Genomic DNA, 16216 nt, shown 5'->3' with positions numbered 1-16216 from the left:
ACGGATATATTTGAGACAGACAGTCTTCACATATTTTTCTAGACATTTCTCAGGGAGTAGATGAGCAGCTGGAAAATGCTATACCTACCATATGCACAAGGCACAGGCTGAACATTCTAGGTGTGTGTGTGTGTGTGTGTGTGTGCGTGTAACATCCATGGCAATTTTCAAATGGCCTGTCGCTAGATGTATTTGAGATTTGTAGCTCAGTTATATGTATGCTTACTCAGAAACAAACACCACAGGATTCAGTGAGAATTCCTGTGATTACTGAGTAGAATGTTGGGATTTGGACAAGGAAGACTGAAATTCCCATTCAGCCAAGAAGTGAGTTGCACACAGTTCACCTAAACTCTTCCAGTCTGCTTTATCTGGTGCTGGTTTTATATTGTATCTTTTGATAATAATTTATCAAATAATTTATTTTGATTTGGAATATTTTAATGATATTGTTTTAGTTGATATTTTACTGTTTCATGGTGTATGTTTTTATTTTGTAAAACATCTTGAGAAGGTTTTCACCTTTAAAAGCACTAAAATAATAATAAAATAAACTTCATAGGGTATTATAAAGGTGAAATGGAATATATCCATGCTTATCCATGGAGTAAGGGCTTGGTTAAAGCATGCTAAATAAATATTCCTTCCTTCCAAGAAAGTGTGCATAGAATTAAGTCATGAATTGTGAAGGTACCTTTGCTTATAGTTCTAGCTGCTGCTTGTGCCATCAGTTCACAGGACAAATAATTGTCCTTAACTTGGGACTGAGCTCTGTCTTTCCCTTATATTTTCATATTTGGGGCATGGCCCTAGCAGATATCCTAAAGCTAGTCCATTCCTAAAAATTTTTTTTAAAAAAATCTTAAAACCTAGAACAAACCTGCGTCCATAGGGAAGGCAAGTGAAGAAGAGTATCATCACTTTCCTACAGGGGTATAATTATTTAGACCACCTAGTTTTCTCCTCTGGTTTTGGAAATAACATGTGCTATTTTTAATGCATTTGTACACAAGCTGTTTTGTATCTGTACTCTAATTCCCTCGAGGTCACAAAAATGCTTAGTGTCACTCAGCACAATCAAGGTTCTACAGAGGCGATCAGCTAATCAGTGCAGCTTAGTGTCGCTTTAGCATATCTTCACTTTGTACAACAAATTGTCACTCCACGGAGAGGCTGAGGGGATGTTTAAATGTTCTAGTTACAATATTCTTAAGACAGTTTTTTTAAAAAATAAAAAAAAGTTGAAGTCAAGACAGAGCTATATTCACAAATCAGCTGACACTTTCATGTGAAGGCTATATTAAATGAAACTTAATTACAAGTAAATTAAGTTCACCCTTGAGAATTGTCACATTAACAAAGAGAGGCAAGAAGACATATACAGAGAAGCCTCCTTAAAATTCATCACTATTCCCTTCTTCTGGACTGGGCTGAAAGCAAACAAAGGGAACAGGGAGGGAAGCAACACTCTTTTAAAATTATACATGCTGTGAATTACAGGAAATTGTGTTGAAATTGTGTCATATTTAGAAGATATATACAGTTTTATAAGTGAATTTATAGATCAGGAAAAAACAGATCAGTACAGTTACTTCCAAATTATGTTTCCATATATGTATCCAATACTGTATCTTTTGGTGCTGTTTATAAATTGGAGCTGGAATTGTCTTCGCAGTAGGCATCTAGAGCACAGTTCAAAGCTTTGGCCAGAAATGGTAGGTACTTGATCCAGGTATTTGTGGGGGTGAAGAGGCCAGAGGTTCAGAGCAGGCCTGTTGATATCACATGACAGCGGTTGGGCTGATTTGGGATCCAGCTGATCCTGTGATGGCTCCAACTTGTTCCTGAAATGCCGAATTTTGGAAGTTTGTACTGACTGCTGATGGCAGGGGTACTGGTAGCAGTGGCTTCTGCCATCATTGGGCAGGTACATTGGGATGCTCCTTGCTGGTGGAGCCTCATCCCTCTGCTTCCTCAAAATCCTCACCAGCATGACAGATCAAAGGTTAGAATTGCTCTTTTAGTAGCCTATAGAATTGCTTTCATTTATTCTCACTTTTTACATGGAATCTATATGACACCATTGCTAACCCAATATATTTCAGGTTTTTTCCTGTGTTGTTTGGGGGGGAAATTGTTGATTGCTGTCAACAGTTTTTAATTTAAAATGCAGTGGAACACATGAGTATCCTGTATAAGGCCACTGTGTCTTTATTTAGAAGCTTATTGTCCCTGTAATTTCTTCCTAAACAACAGACACATTGCTGCATTGTGCCTAAATTAGAAAGCTGTTGGGACCATAGCTCAGTGATAGAAAATCTGCTGTGTATGCAGAAGGTGTGTCCTGGTATGGTCTGAATCAGAGGATGGGGGGGGTGCATTCTCAGGCAGATCAGCTCCTCTCTGAAGAGGAGGGGAATATCCCCCCCCCCATTTCCAGCAGTTTCAGGAGCAGAGAGAGACACAGACACTGAGCATTTCGACAGGAGTGCCTAGTTACGAGATAATGGGAAGAGAGACAGAAGGGAGAGAGAGAACAGCCATCAGAGACGTCATTAGAGAGTGTAGGGGACCCTCCCTCCCCAAGAACTAGGAAGTCTGTCCGTATTAGAAAACAAAGAATGCGGAGAGGAGGAATTTCCTGTTGGTTGGCACCAGGATGTTGCTAGGCGGTTGGAGGATGGATGGCGGCCAACAGATTGAGGTTGAATCCTGACAAGACAGAAGTACTGTTTTTGGGGGACAGGAGGAGGGCAGGTGTGGAGGATTCCCTGGTCCTGAATGGGGTAACTGTGCCCCTGAAGGACCAGGTGCGCAGCCTGGGAGTCATTTTGGACTCACAGCTGTCCATGGAGGCGCAGGTTAATTCTGTGTCCAGGGCAGCTGTCTACCAGCTCCATCTGGTACGCAGGCTGAGACCCTACCTACCCGCAGACTGTCTCAACAGAGTGATACATGCTCTGGTTATCTCCCGCCTGGACTACTGCAATGCGCTCTATGTGGGGCCACCTTTGAAGGTGACCTGGAAACTGCAATTAATCCAGAATGCGGCAGCTAGACTGGTGACTGGGAGTGGCCGCCGGGACCACATAACACCGGTCCTGAGAGATCTACATTGGCTCCCAGTACGTTTCCGAGCACAATTCAAAGTGTTGGTGCTGACCTTTAAAGCCCTAAACGGCCTCGGTCCTGTATACCTGAAGGAGCGTCTCCACCCCCATCATTCAGCCCGGACACTGAGATCCAGCGCCGAGGGCCTTCTGTCGGTTCCCTCACTGCGAGAAGCAAAACTACAGGGAACCAGGCAGAGGGCCTTCTCGGTAGTGGCACCCGCCCTGTGGAACGCCCTCCCATCAGAAGTCAAGGGAATAAACAACTACCTGACATTCAGAAAACGCCTTCAGCCCTGTTTAGGGAAGTTTTTAAACTGTGATATTTTAAATGTATTTTAATGTCTGGTGGAAGCCGCCCAGAGTGGCTGGGGAGACCCAGCCAGATGGGCGGGATATAAATAATAAATTATTATTATTATTATTATTATTATTATTATTGACGGAAGGGGGAGGATTTAGAGTAGCCAACTGCTCTCCTTGTGGAGAGATGTAGATTTTTGCTTGTAACCAGATGTCTGAGTAAAAAGGACTATAAAATATAAACTTGTTAATTCTTGTCTGTGAAGTTACTGAAGGGAGGGGAGGATTCTCCATGCCTGACAAGGTGTCAGGTTCAATACCTGGCATTTCAGGAAGGGCTGGAAGAGATCCATGTCTGAAACCCTGGAAAGCCACTGCCAGTCAGAGTAAATAATACTGAACGAATGCTCTGACTTGGAATAAGGCAACTTCCTGTGCCCCTAACTTCCTGATTACTGTTCTTTTTCTTTGGCAATCACTTGTAGCCGAGTAAGATTGTCTTACTGTTCTACGGTGTAGGTGCTTTAATTACTGGATTACCCCCTTTAAAAGAAAAAGAAAAAATAGTTAGATGTCACCATAAATTAAAATTCCCTTGTGTGGGATGCAGGTACTGAAGTGGCAGCTATCATTGATGCTGTGGTCATGCCAAACAAAAGCAAGTGAGAGAGCTTTTAAAAAAATTAAAATTTAAAGGGCTTTCACTAAATGGGATTTCAGCATAAGCATAGTAAAAGGATCTTGTTTCTGAGGACGATCCTTACCAGATAACGTAGTACTACTTAAAATGCTTTGAGGAACCACTATTTAAATTTTGCCTCCAAGTGTTTATGGAAAAAGAATACTCCAGCAACTCTAATGGATGCTTGTGCGGGGAGAAAAGCTCACTTGTCAGAAAAATGAATTTGTATAGGTTGACTTAAATGGTATCTGGGAAATGACAGATTTATTTTGTAACAGTAAATTGTGGTGTGTGTGTTTTTAACTGTCTATGTATAAACAGAGAAGCCCACATTATGCATTATGATAAAGTATCCATTTGCAAACTGAAATTCACCATGGGAATTTTGTGTATGAAACAGCTGTATGTAATGGTGTGGTGGTTTCACCATGTAAGTGCAACTTACCTTTGGGTTATGATTGTATTAAATAAGAAGGCCACAAAAGAAGTCACTCACAATTTCATTTATGACCCATTGCTCGGTTGATTCTATTTTCAACTGTCAACTACTGTAAATAACTTTGCAAAGTATGAGCCACCCTCAGTTTCAGGATTTCAAACATGTTTCTTAAAGTCCAATGAAGCACAGTCCCTGTTGCACAGAATCAGTTGCGATACATTGTGAAAGACTTTCAAAATGAATGTTTATCATCTAAAGTGTGAATCTGTTTTTAGCTAAGAGAAAGAAACAGAATAACGGTTTTTCGTCTCTTTATTTTTTATTTTGGAAAAAGGTTCTTTAGCACATGTTTTATTAAAAATTTAAAACACCAACATAATATTATTTTTAGCAGTGTACTCTGAGTCCTAGATTTCCCATTCAAATAGAGTAAGCCTGCAGCATAACAGCAGCAAAGGTAAATTGGTTACCTAATTCTACCAGCCGTTTGAAAAGAGCTGAGAAATAAAATATCAAGGTTTTCCCTGTGAGCAATTTTTTCTCTTGTATTTCTTCATGCCTTTTCTCCTGGAGAGACTTGTATTTAATGAAATGCTCTTAAAAGAATTGTGTGTGTTTCCTGATTCTATACAACCATTATTCTTCTTCATAGTAAGTATGTATATATATATTAAAGATGAAAGGGACAATTTCCCCATGTGTGTGTAAATCACAGTGATCCCAGTTAACACCCATCTTTGATACAATCAATTAATTCACGTTGTGCTCCTGTCTGGGGCCTTTCTCTCTATACAGAGCATCTTTTGAACTCCGTGGGGATTATTGCACATGGAGCAATTTACAGAATTGGGACTACTTATGCTAGTAAGGGTTGCACATGCAGGCAGATTACGAAAGCATTACTTTTGCTTTTAATTTTTGCAGACAGACTGTCTAGGTCAAGAATACGTTACAAACTCAAGTCGGTAATCTCTGTAGCTATTTCTGGTGTCTCTGATATGCCAGGAATAGCAACTGTGTAATACAGGTTTTCCACACAATGTCTTTCTGTGTCTTGTATTAGAGATGGAAAATGAATCCTGATTTCTTTCTGAGGAAAGAGCCACATTAAATAGATATTCAATTTTCTCCTAGTAAAAATTACATTTGCACATACCAGTATGGCCTCTTTCAAATCTTGAAGGCTATTATAAAATGCCTGGAGGGACCTCATATTTTAACTGCCATTGATTCCAAGTGAAGATCCCTATGTTCATCTTTCATTTCCTGCCTTGGATACCATTTTACTGCTACAGTGGACATCTTTTCCCCCAACCACTGCAGACAAGTATCTTTACTGTTTCCATCTGGGGAAGCAACATGCTGTGTGTGGCATGCTAGACCAGATAAAGCAAAACATCAGCACCCGCATCAGGATGTCAGCCCTCAAAGGCACCATCGGAGGCCATGCTGAACAGCCACTTCAAAGGGCCTTTGATGTTTTCCTTTGCATGAAGCCAGAGGAGGGCAGATTTCATCTGGTTCTTAATCTCTTGTCATTTTCCTTGCCTATAAACTCGCTTGAATCATGCCATTTCTTAGCGTTTTTATCCCATAGGGTAATTGGAGAAATGGAGAGGTAAGGCCAAAGGTGCCACAGGTTAAGGTGGTCTGAGAAATTTTCTGGGTTCAGTTTAATTATTTGTTACATTTCTATGCTGTCCACCAGTGGACTCCTCTGGGCAGTTGATGCATAAGGCGGGCAATCAGGCCTGGCTCTAGGACAAATACACAGCACCTTGGGCAAGGAGTGCCTTCAACACAACTGTTCAGCTTTGCAGGGCCACCCAGAGGGTTTATGGGGCCTGGTTCAGGTGTGATGCTGTGGGCCTTGCTGCTGCCCACCAATGAGGACCCATGCATGTGTGTACAAAGCTGGGGTTACATGTGAAAATTACTGTATGCACTGACTACAAATTCTCACCTGCAGCTCCTCCTTGTGGTGGAAACCTGCACAATGGTAGATGTGCTTCATTTTTTTTCTTATACAGTGGTACCTCGGGTTACAGACACTTCAGGTTACATACACTTCAGGTTACAGACTCCGCTAACCCAGAAATAGTACCTTGGGTTAAGAACTTTGATTCAGGATGAGAACAGAAATCGTGTGGCAGCGGGAGGCCCTATTAGCTAAAGTGGTACCTCAGGTTAAGAACAGTTTCATGTTAAGAACGGACCTCCAGAACGAATTAAGTTCTTAACCCAAGGTACCACTGTATGGGGTTAAGGGGATAGGAGTACCACCTCCAAATTCAAACACTCTTCTGACAGAGTTTACTGGGGCTCTGTCTCAAAGGACCTCTGGTTGTGGCCTTCTGATAGTCTTCTCCGTTACTCAGGAAGCAAAGAGTCCTCCTCTGGTTGCTGCTGTGGACACAAGACCTGACTGACTGTTTCCAGGCTCTACAGTCATCGGCAGTCAGCAGTGACCAAAGAAGGAATGATTGCTGGGAGGAGTGCAGAGAAAAGAAATGGCATGGTATATCTGCAGCAGCGCTAGTAGACACCTTCATCTGCTCCAGCTGCAACGAAACATGACTCTCCCATATCGGTCTCTACAGCCACAGCAGGCACTGAAACTCTCCAACAGTTTGACTTCACCCCCAAAGGCGCACTCCTCCATTGTCTCCTGAGACAGATGGTTGCCAACAAACCAAGATCCCTTAAAGCCTGGCCCCACATGACTTCTACGCCTTTTTTGTGGTGACACAGAAAATTACTCTCCAGTAGCACCTTGTCTGGAAATTGTAGCTGGAATTTACTCACCATTTCCTCATTTATGGAACTCTTGCTGAAGACACTGGTGAAAAAGCAACATCAACATTAAGGACTGCTGTGGACTAGGTTTTGATAATGGTGCCAGTGTGAAGGGGCAGAAAAAGGTGTCCAGGCAAGACTGCTTAATACTGAACCGATTAGCTTCATTCTTACCCTATAGCTGTCATTCTCTTAGTCTGGTAGTTTCATGTGCAGTCTCGTCAGCAAAGGAATCTACCCCTTTTGCCATGCTACAGTGCGTCTTTGTGCTGTTCTCTGTGTCTGCTCAGTAGTGACAGATACTAAAAGACGACGTGTCCAACCTCACCACTAGGAAAGTTGCATAGACAGTGGGAAACATACTGTATATCAAACAAAAGAAGTACATGATGCTCTGATGGAAGTAGTAGAGTTGCCTCAAGCAGATGTAAACCTTCACCCTGAAGCACAGTGCCTAGCAGACGTACTAATGGGCTTCAAGATATCAGACATAGCATGGTACGGCATTCTGTTCCATGTTAATATTGCAAGTAAGACTACGCAGTACTTTACCATGGAAATTGTAACTACAGGCTAGAACTGGGGAGTTGGGGGTGCACAGAGGCAGTTATCACATCAAAAGAGCTCACAAAAGCCCCATGTAAGCACCGCAAGAGGCAGTTTGAATATGAAGGTCAGAATCACAATGAGGAGTGCAATAGTCCAGAAGAAATCTTCAAACGTGAGTTACTTCACACTCTTGTTGGCACCACTTAAGCTTCACCTACAGAGCAGTCTCACAGGAATACAATCAGATTCTTGTACAACCTTGAAAAGCTACCAGAGGAGATTTAGAGAGACACACTACACAGAGCTCTCACTGATGACAACCGATGGTGCAGATCTTTGTGTTGAGTTGGGCCAGCTCCATCACATTCTACCTCCTGGAAATGGCTCACCATAAGATGCCCTGCAGTAAATCCATGACACTAAAATGTGATGTAGCAAAAAGTCTGGGTAGTAGTACAAATTTTCCTAACAGCTCCAGTTTCAGTTGCCAGTGGCAAGTGGATTGAAATTGAAGTTCATCAAAATGTATTTACGTTCTGTCATGGCATATGAGAGGCTCACATCACTTCCTATCCTATCCCTCAATAATGACATTGCTCGAAACTTTGACCTCTCAGCCACTGTTCTATACTTTGCACAAACCAAAGCCTGAAAAGCTCCATCCTAAGCAGTGGAAGTTCACGATACCACACAGCAGGACCATCACAGGTTTAACTTTTAATGTTTTGTTTTGTAGCTTGTCCTATCTTTTGGCAAGCATAGTTTTAGAACAGGGGTAGGCAAGCTAAGGCCCGTGGGCCAGATGCAGCCCAATTGCCTTCTGAATCTGGCCCATGGAAGGTCTGGGAATGGGCATATTTTTATATGAGTAGAATGTGTCCTTTTATTTAAAATGCATCTCTGGGTTATTTGTGGAGCCTGCCTGGTGTTTTTACTTGAGTAGAATGTGTGCTTTTATTTAAAATGCATCTCTGGGTTATTTCATCCCCCCGCCCCAAAAAAATATAGTCTGGCCCACCACATGGTCTGAGGGACGTTGGACCAGCCCACGGCTGGAAAAGGTTGCTGACCCCTGTTTTAGAATATCCTTTTTATCCTAAAAAAATAAAACATTATAATTAAAAAAGTATGCAGCCTGATCTCTTACAGCTTATGGCTTTATTTTATTATCATTTATATACAGTGGTACCTCAGGTTACATACGCTTCACGTTACATATGCTTCAGGTTTCAAACTCCGCTAACCCAGAAATAATGCTTCAGGTTAAGAACTTTGCTTCAGGATAAGAACAGAAATTGTGCTCTGGCGGCACAGCGGCAGCGGGAGGTCCCATTAGCTAAAGTGGTGCTTCAGGTTAAGAACAGTTTCATGTTAAGAACGGACCTCCGGAATGAATTAAGTTCTTAACCCGAGGTACCACTGTAATAGTATTTGAAGTGCTAAGTGGTCTCTAATGTTGCCTCAAAGTAAAGCTGTATTCCACTTATTTTTACCTGGCACCAAAAAATGGTGTGTGGGTGTGGGTGGGTGTGTTTGCATACTTTAAAGCTAATTAGTACCCCAATACTCTGTAGAACTTTTTTTGAAAAGTTGCAGATACTTGTTTTTGCCACCTTGGTTCACTGCACATAGTACATGTAGATAAAAACAGCCAATGAGCCCAGCTTGGCACCTGATGAAGCCACCCAGCTCATCCATCTCTAAGGCTGGCCCTGCTAGCGGTAGTGTCATTTGATACTGAATCCTAGGCACATATGCATTTCACTTAGAAGTGGTCATTTCTAATGAAAAAGCTACTGAAATGTGATGTTTATGGCCTCATTCTGGTGGGGGGGGGAATGAAAGGATTGATTAGAGTTGATTTTTAAAAATTTTACTAGTAAATGGATTTTAATTTAATTCCAAGACCGAGTGATAGCATGATGTTAAGAAGGCCCCTGGTTCTACTGCAATTACGTGCCTCCATGCATGTGTGTTGGTCAAATCTCTCCATAATCCAAAGACTTGGGGGAACCTAAGCTTGACAGTTATGGAGATCTGTCTGGTCCAATTTCTTTCTAAGTCATGGAAACTCTACCACATAGCAGCTGGGGTTCCTGGTTCCGGGCTAGTTGATTTCAGATCTCTGTAAGAACTCTTCCCAACCTACAAATATGATCCCTTGTTGTTGTTGTTGTTGTTGTTGTTGTTTAAAAAAATCTCAAAGTACTGGTAGTTTACAAAACATTAAAATATCAAATAAAACAATGCTGAACATTACTGAAGATTAACAACAGTCCTGTGAGGGAGGTTATGCTGAGAGGCAACTCTAAGACGCCTTTAGCTGTGTAATTTGTAGTTCTTGGTTTTGGTGTTCTAAATTTGTTTACAGTTATTTTTATTGGGTTGATATGCTGTGGGTTTTTTTTACTGCAATAGCACTTTTTTAATAGTGGGGATGACAGGTAAACAAAAGCCATTTCAAAGTTGTACTGAAACCATCAGCACAAAAATTGAATCTTTCTTAATCTCTCAAGCAGACTCTATAAAAATATGACAGTAGACTATTCATATACAGTTAAACATAACATTTGTAACCTAATGTAGCAGACTAGAGACTGATATAAAAATTAATATTTACACTGTAGGTTTCAAATACTTATAGCAAATGACACTCAAATTGTGTTCTCTAAAACGTTACTTTGGCATGTGAAAATCTTTATGCATATGACATTCAGCTAAAAAATTGTTTTTCAAAGCTAATTGGCAGGCTTTAAATCCAAGTTAAAATCACATTATTCAGTGTATTCTAATATGCAGCTTAAAAACCCTTTAAATGTTAAACAACTTATTTTGGTATGGGACTTTCTTTGTGCACTTGTCAAAATCTGTGTAATATTTTTAATTTTATTCTTTTGCAATTATCTCAGGACTTCCTTGGAAACACGAAGCAGCCTTTCAACTGATCCACTCAGGTATTGTAAAACTACACTGCATATTTAAAGAAAACATAAATAGAAGTAGAAGGGTTAACTTCAGTGTGACAGCACTATTTTTGATTTTGATTTTACTAGACGCTGCCTCCCCTACTTGCACTGCTCACCAACCCTGCCTACCTGCCACTCCCCTCATTTTCACCTTGTCCCAACCCCCAGCTACTCACAGCTCCTTCAACCCACCCCATCCCCACAGTTTGCCTAAAACTCCCACAGTAACTAATGGTGGCAGCAACAGAAAGAGCCAGAAGGCTTGCAAAGTCCACCCTGTGCTGATTCACCTGCCTGCCTGCAGTTACACTCCAGGGACACTCGTTGCCACAGGAGTTCTCCATAACTCTCCTGTTTTGTTGCTGCTTTCTTTTTCCTCAGCTTCTGATGCAGCTGAGGTGGCAACATCAGTGTTGGGTTGTTGCTGGGGAACTGCCCCAGACTGTCCTCGCTGTTCCTTTGCAGCTTAGTAGTGGCTCGATCTTTTTCAACGTGAAGTTCAAAGCATCACACAAAGAAAGAAATGATTACCTTTCACACAAAAATTAAGATACTTGTGAAAGTGTATTTCTGATGGGGCTACTAAGATGTCATGGGGTGTGGCCAATGAAAGGTGTGCCAAAGTTCTGGTATTTTCTGCATCCTCCTCCTTTGCAAAGACATTGTGCGCACTTGAGTACTGATGTTCTAACAAATAGCTAGCTCCCAACTAAACTGAAAAAATGTCTTACTTTGCTTCAGAAGAGGTCCCTGCTGTTGCAGTTCTCTGCTGGGAGAAAAGTTGTTTGATTATTGTGGCATGAATTCACACTAGAAATCATGAGAGCAGGTTATTGTGGCATGAATTCACACTAGAAATCATGAGAGCAAGTGCTCTGGTTCTCTCACTGTCTTCCTCCTCTGCAATGAAACATTGCAGTTTCATGCATACTTAGCATTTAAGTGGCTCAGAAGTGGTCCCTGCTCTCATGATTTCTAGTGTGAATTCATGCCACAATAATTGTACATTACTCAGAAGTGAGCACCACTGAATTCCATGGGGATTGCTCCTTGGTAAGTAAAGAGTTGCAGCCTGAATTGGTAAATGTTAAAGGCACAACACTGGATTACTAATAAGGGACCCCATACATTTCCAGACCTGGTTGGTTGGTTGGCATCCGTCTCTGTTGGAAGATAATGGAAGAGTGCACCTTTGGAGGTGAAATCAAACTGTTGGAGAGTTACTGTGCCTGCTGTGGTTGCAGAGACTGTTATGGGAGATACGTGTTTTGTTGCAGCTGGGGTAGATTAAGGCATCTGCAGATGTACCATGGCATTGCGCTGCTGCAGGTGCACCATGGTGTTTCTTCTTTCCGTATTCCTCCCAGCAGTCATTACTCCTCTGGTCACTGCTGTGGATACATGACCTGACTGATATGTTACCAGCCTTCATGTCACATTTGCAGACATCTTTGTAACTCATAGTTGGTCTGCCAGTGGGCCTGGTGCCTGAAGCCAGATCCCTGTAGAACATGTTCTTGGGGATTCTGCTATCTTCCATTCTTTGGACACGACCATGCCAGCGTGGAAGTCACTGAGACAGGAGTGCAAACATGTTGGGAATGTGGGCTTAGGAGAGCACATCTTTGTTTGAGACTCAGTCCTGGTGGGTGTAAGTCGCCCACGTCTCATTACCATAAAGCAGCATGCTCAAAACACAAGCCTGGTAGACCTTCATCTTGGTATTGGTCATTACCATCATATTATCCCACACCCTTTTAGAAAAGCGAACAATTGTTGTAGCTGTCTTGCCAATACACCTGTCCAGTTCAGTGTTGATGGAGAGGTTGCTGGTTATGGTGGAGCCCAGATAAACAAAATTGTCTATCACCTCAAGTGTGGTGGTCAACAATGCAGATGCATGAAATGCTGGCAGTGTCCTGATCAAGGATGTTGCTCTTCATCAGGCTGAAGGTAAGGCTGAACATCATGCAATCTTGGGCAAAATGGTATATGAAACTCGGTAGAGCTTCCTTGGAGTGCTCTATCAAGGCTGTATCATCTGCAAACAACATGTCTCATATAAGGACCCACCACACTTTTGTCTTGGCGTGGAGACATGCCAAGTTGAACAGACCCCCTGTTTCTCTTTGAATGGATGTACACACCACCTTCAGTTGAGCTGAAGGCAAATGAAAGAAAAGTGACTAATAAATGATAGTGGCATGATGATGATTCCTTTTGTGAGTTGCCTGAATGAGGTTGACCTGGGGACCTCATATTACATTGCCCAAACTAGTTGCCTATGAGGACCATAAATATTCCTTAGGAGAATTTATAAACTTTTCCATAGAGGGTGGCCTGAGTGTCTCTAGAGGTTGGAGGCGTACTGTAACAGCAATTACTTGCTCAGAGCACCAAAAATACAGCCCCTGCCTGTTTGGCTGATCGCCAAAGAATTGATGCTTTTGAATTATGGTGCTGGAGGAGACTCTTGAGAGTCCCGTGGACTGCAAGATCAAACCTATCCATTCTGAAGGAAATCAGCCCTGAGTGCTCACTGGAAGGACTGATCCTGAAGCTGAGGCTTCAATACTTTGGCCACCTCATGAGAAGAGAAGATTCCCTGGAAAAGACCTTGATGTTGGAAAAATTGAGGGCACAAGGAGAAGGGGATGACAGAAGACGAGATGGTTGGACAGTGTTCTCAAGGCTACCAACATGAGCCTGACCAAACTGCGGGAGGCAGTGAAAGACAGGCGTGCCTGGCGTGCTCTGGTCCATGAGGTCACGAAGAGTCGGACACGACTGAACAACAAAAGTAACATGATTGTCAGCTGCTGCACTTGAAGTCCTGGGAGGCAGCAGATGTATACAGCATCTCAGTTCTGGGTTAAATATTACTTTTTGATGCAGCTGTATCATAGAGCTGCTAAGATACGAAAGCATGAACCAGTCTTTACCCATCAACCTATGGGGAAAATGGTAGGAATCATACAGAAAAATTACTTCAAAGTCCCCGTCTGCTTAAAGATTTGTTCAGGTTGAAATAACATTTGCTATATTGTCTGCCAGCGATGACTACTGCATGTGTCAAACTGGAACACATGATATAAGCCAAAATAGTAAGCAGCAGTTGGGGAAAATGTGATGATGCTCATTTTGAATGAGTGTGCACTCTGGAAAATATTCAACCAAAGCTTTAAAAAATCTCAACACAACAAGAGATAGAGGAATATCAAGTTCTTGGTAGTATGGTATGGTTAATTTTTTTAGTGTAGATCAATCCAGGTAGCGAATTTTCACATTTTTGTCTCTTCAAAACTTCTTTTACTGTGGTTTTTGCCCTCCTCGCTTGACCAAAGGATGATGAGCTTTTCATAAGTGGGTAGATGGGACACATCCACATCAGCAGGACCAGGGGGCTGTTGCTACCTTATCCTAATACAGTGATGTGCACAGAATTTTGGGAAGGGCAAGGCTTAAAGGTTTTTAGTCCATAGTTCTATACACACTTACCTGGGGAAAAGTCCAATTGAACTTATTTCTGAGTAGAAATGCATAGGATTATGCTTGGAGTGGTCAGTGGATATGCCATGGAAGACCAAAGTTGGTTTCCCACATCCCTGCAAGCCTTGAGATGTTCATCCTGATAGTCTTGGGTTTTGTAAGATGTATGTAGAGTCCCAGAGAATTTGATACAGCTAGCAGCTCAAACACAGATCCTTATCCTCCTTTCAAATTACTGCTAACTTTCCCCCCTTTACTGTTAGAATGTTTATGCATCATGCTAAAAGAGTAACCATGGTTGTGGTTTCTTGAAAGGTTCTATGGCAATTCACCGAGACACCTCTAAGCAAATTGCACAAAATCATTGTACCCTTGGGGCAGGAATATATATATTCCACCTGTCTTCATTATTATTTTTCAAGAGCATTTCATTGCGATGTAGGCCAGAATCTAAACTTATGCTGCAGTTAGTTCACATTCTCTCACCGATGCCTTTTTAGCTAAAGGCTTGCTTCTGCATCACTGATTGCTAAGGCAACCATTCTTCAAGAGGAGGTGTACTATATTTTTTCAGCTTATTCACCATAGCTTCTTCTTAATGGCCTCTTAGAGTACTCTCTTTTCGTTTGCTGCCGTCCACTGAGTTCCATAAATGAATATACAACAGCTGAACGCAGCTCACTGAACATCACAATGCGGAAGCTGCACTACGTCCAAAAGTTACTATGCTGTTTAAGCCTGTGAATCTGAAGACAAAGAAAGGAGCAGAAAAATGCCCTTTCAAAGAACCAGCTTTATATTCAGGCTGAGCGTGAGATGAAACTTAATGCATTTTTACTTGTTTGTTTTCCAAGGGAAAGAGGGGAAAGATGGAAAGCATGGGTGTTGAGATTGTTGCGCCTTTCATTCACAAAAGTCCCCATTAGCATTTGCTTTAAGCACAGTACAGTATACTCAGTAATAGAAGCTGTCAAAGTGTCTGGGTGAGTATTTTTTTTAAAACCACTAAGCACCTACATTTTGAATACAGAGAGTGACAAACTTATTTTTTCTTCATCGAAAAGCAGGAAGAGGTCTCAGAAAAGGTCTGAACCTTCTACCACAAAATGCTTTCGATAGTGCCCTGCTGTTTCTGCAGTGATTAACTTTCTCCCTTCCTTGTTTCTCCTGATGAATAATTTAATTTAAGCCGAGCATATTTGCTTCAGATTGTGTGTGTGTACATGTGCAGTTGTGTGTAAATAATGTAAAGATAGAATAGAACCCATAGCCAAATAATGGAAGAGTAAAGTGAATTTACAATAAATCCTTTTGTAATAAATCTGTTTTATTTAGGTACTGCTAACAACTGCCTCTGTGTGTGTGTGTGTGTGTGTGTGTGTGTGTGTGTGTGTGTGTGTTAGATGAGGGGGGTGGTTTGCATAAAGAATTTGGCCAACTATTTGCTTTAGGTGGTAGTGGAGAAACTCACATGCCCCGTTCTGCAGCCAAAAATCTGAATTTTGAATAGCTTACAGGCCTGGTGTCACCACAGTCTCCTGCCATGCCCAAAGAGCACTGGGGGGACCTACTCCTGACTCCTGCCACTTATTCCATACATTTAAAGTAGTTGCACAAATTTAGCTGCTAGTGTGACACATTTGCTTCAGAACTACTGGTGTGCTCAAGTAGATCTGAATGTGAGCTATGAATGTCTTGTTGTTAGTTGATTTCTCAACTGTGTACTACTACCTACTTCTTGAGATGAAAGTTGTGAGAGGCTATCTGTTACAGAAACAGACTTATATTTAGTGTCATAATTATAAGCTGCTAAGAACAATGCCCATCTTTGGATGTGGGCAGTAGCTGTCTCTAGAATTCATCCTACTAAAAGCAAAATGGG

The 16216-nt window shown here is 41.8% G+C and overlaps 1 protein-coding gene across 12 annotated transcripts in view; it reads left to right on the top strand.

The window, feature by feature from the left end:
• The window catches only part of IQSEC1 (IQ motif and Sec7 domain ArfGEF 1), a 323964-nt gene that overhangs the window by 141837 nt on the left and 165911 nt on the right, over positions 1-16216 (top strand). For 8 of the 12 annotated variants that reach the window (XM_033140854.1, XM_033140852.1, XM_033140837.1 and 5 more), the window contains one exon: positions 10789-10833. The exons of the other annotated variants lie outside the window; for them this stretch is intronic. In XM_033140854.1, the coding sequence (XP_032996745.1) occupies positions 10789-10833 (45 nt within the window). The remainder of the gene's footprint in view (positions 1-10788; positions 10834-16216) is intronic. 12 annotated transcript variants of the gene reach the window in all.

This window comes from Lacerta agilis, chromosome 2 (assembly GCF_009819535.1).
Source record: "Lacerta agilis isolate rLacAgi1 chromosome 2, rLacAgi1.pri, whole genome shotgun sequence".
NCBI lineage: Eukaryota > Metazoa > Chordata > Lepidosauria > Squamata > Lacertidae > Lacerta > Lacerta agilis.
This window is presented reverse-complemented; position numbering and strand designations above follow the sequence as displayed.